Raw genomic sequence first — 1406 nt, forward strand, 5'->3', positions numbered from 1 at the left:
TATACTATTTTTAACTTGTTTGATGTTTAAAAATCAGAGGAAAAATTATCAAGCTGTTAATATATGCATTAGTGAAAGTAGGAATTTTTTTTTAATAAAAAAGGAGATTTCAGGAGCTACATATAAGATACCTTTTTTCATGTTGTACTCGACCCTACCTAAAACCTAAATACCCTAAGTTTTTCCTGATTTTTTTTGTAGCACCATGTAATAAATAAATCTGTAAATGCAAAATACTAAACATGTAAAAACAACTTATAATAACATGAACAAATACTTTCATCAACTTTTGAGCAAAGCATAAACATCACTTTTTGGATCGGGTGCCAGAGAGCTCCAAGGTGTCCCCCGACATAAATGCAACGCCTCATGTGCTGAGAGTTTCATTTGTAGCGCATTCTCTTCCACTGCACACGTTTCACGTAAGAAGAAGAATTTAACCACCAGATCGTCCACCCAAGTTTTGAGGTCCTTCCCACTACGTTGGGCCTTTTTGAACTCATTATTAAGTCGATGATCGTCCAAGGGTGTTGGCAAATACTGACGCCACTCGGCTGGTATTTCAAAAGTTCCGGCTAATGATGGCTCAGAACCACCATTCACTACCCTTGCTCTCTCTGGCTTGATAGGCTTACCAGCTGCTACAGCTAATGGAACTACAAGAAATTTAGTTTGGGCATATATAGCGGTGCGACCGATTAACTTGGTTGTCCATATGCCTGGCATTATTGGATGTTTCAGGACAGCTTTCGAGTAATTTATTGCGTCCGCCTGTGAGTCTTCTATGTGCAGTTCGTTGAAATCCTGCAATCGGCCCACGGGGTCAATCCATAGCAGCGTTAGATTATACGAATGTGCAGCATCATTTTGCGCTGCCGACGCAGTACCGGCCAGTGTAAAGCTTAGCACAGGCTCGGAGAAAGGGCCAAGCATTTTAGCAAAATTACGAGACACTTGTTCCTTCAGATCAAAATCAGACGCAACTTCGAAATTACGGAGTTTTTTCGCCAATTTTGAATTTTTCGCGTACTTCACGTACACCGCTGGTCTAATTCGAGTTTCAAGAGCAAGCGTGCGATTATGCAAACTATCCGAAAGTTGGTAACTTATCAGGAAACCCTTATATTCATCTTTATGTAAGTAGTGCGTTAACTCCAAGGGTTGACCAGGCTCTACTTGTGCCTTATGCGCTACTATACGAACCAAGCTATCACCTATGGTTCGCACAATATCGTCCGCCGATGTCGGTGGATCTACAGAATCGTAGAATGACTGCCAATAACTATGCAAATTAACCACCTCCTTGCCGTGAGGTCCGAAAAGCCACTCTTCTAATTGAAATAGCACAGCTTGATTTATTATTGGCTCGAATTTTCGTGCAAAAAAGAGCATTTTGTTTTCAGTAC

The 1406-nt window shown here is 40.8% G+C and overlaps 1 protein-coding gene across 1 annotated transcript; it reads right to left on the reverse strand.

Moving 5' to 3' along the window:
* Window positions 1–276: 276 nt before the first annotated feature.
* LOC118749087 (xylosyltransferase oxt-like) lies at window positions 277–1406 on the reverse strand (the record flags this gene model as incomplete). Its single annotated transcript, XM_036483866.1, is given in 1 exon segment — window positions 277–1406. A coding segment is annotated over 1 exon segment (1124 nt), but the record flags the coding sequence as incomplete, so codon positions are not given.

The sequence above is a fragment of the Rhagoletis pomonella genome, unplaced genomic scaffold (genome assembly GCF_013731165.1).
Source record: "Rhagoletis pomonella isolate Grant_MI unplaced genomic scaffold, Rhpom_1.0 Rhpom_scaffold_00014, whole genome shotgun sequence".
Lineage (NCBI taxonomy): Eukaryota > Metazoa > Arthropoda > Insecta > Diptera > Tephritidae > Rhagoletis > Rhagoletis pomonella.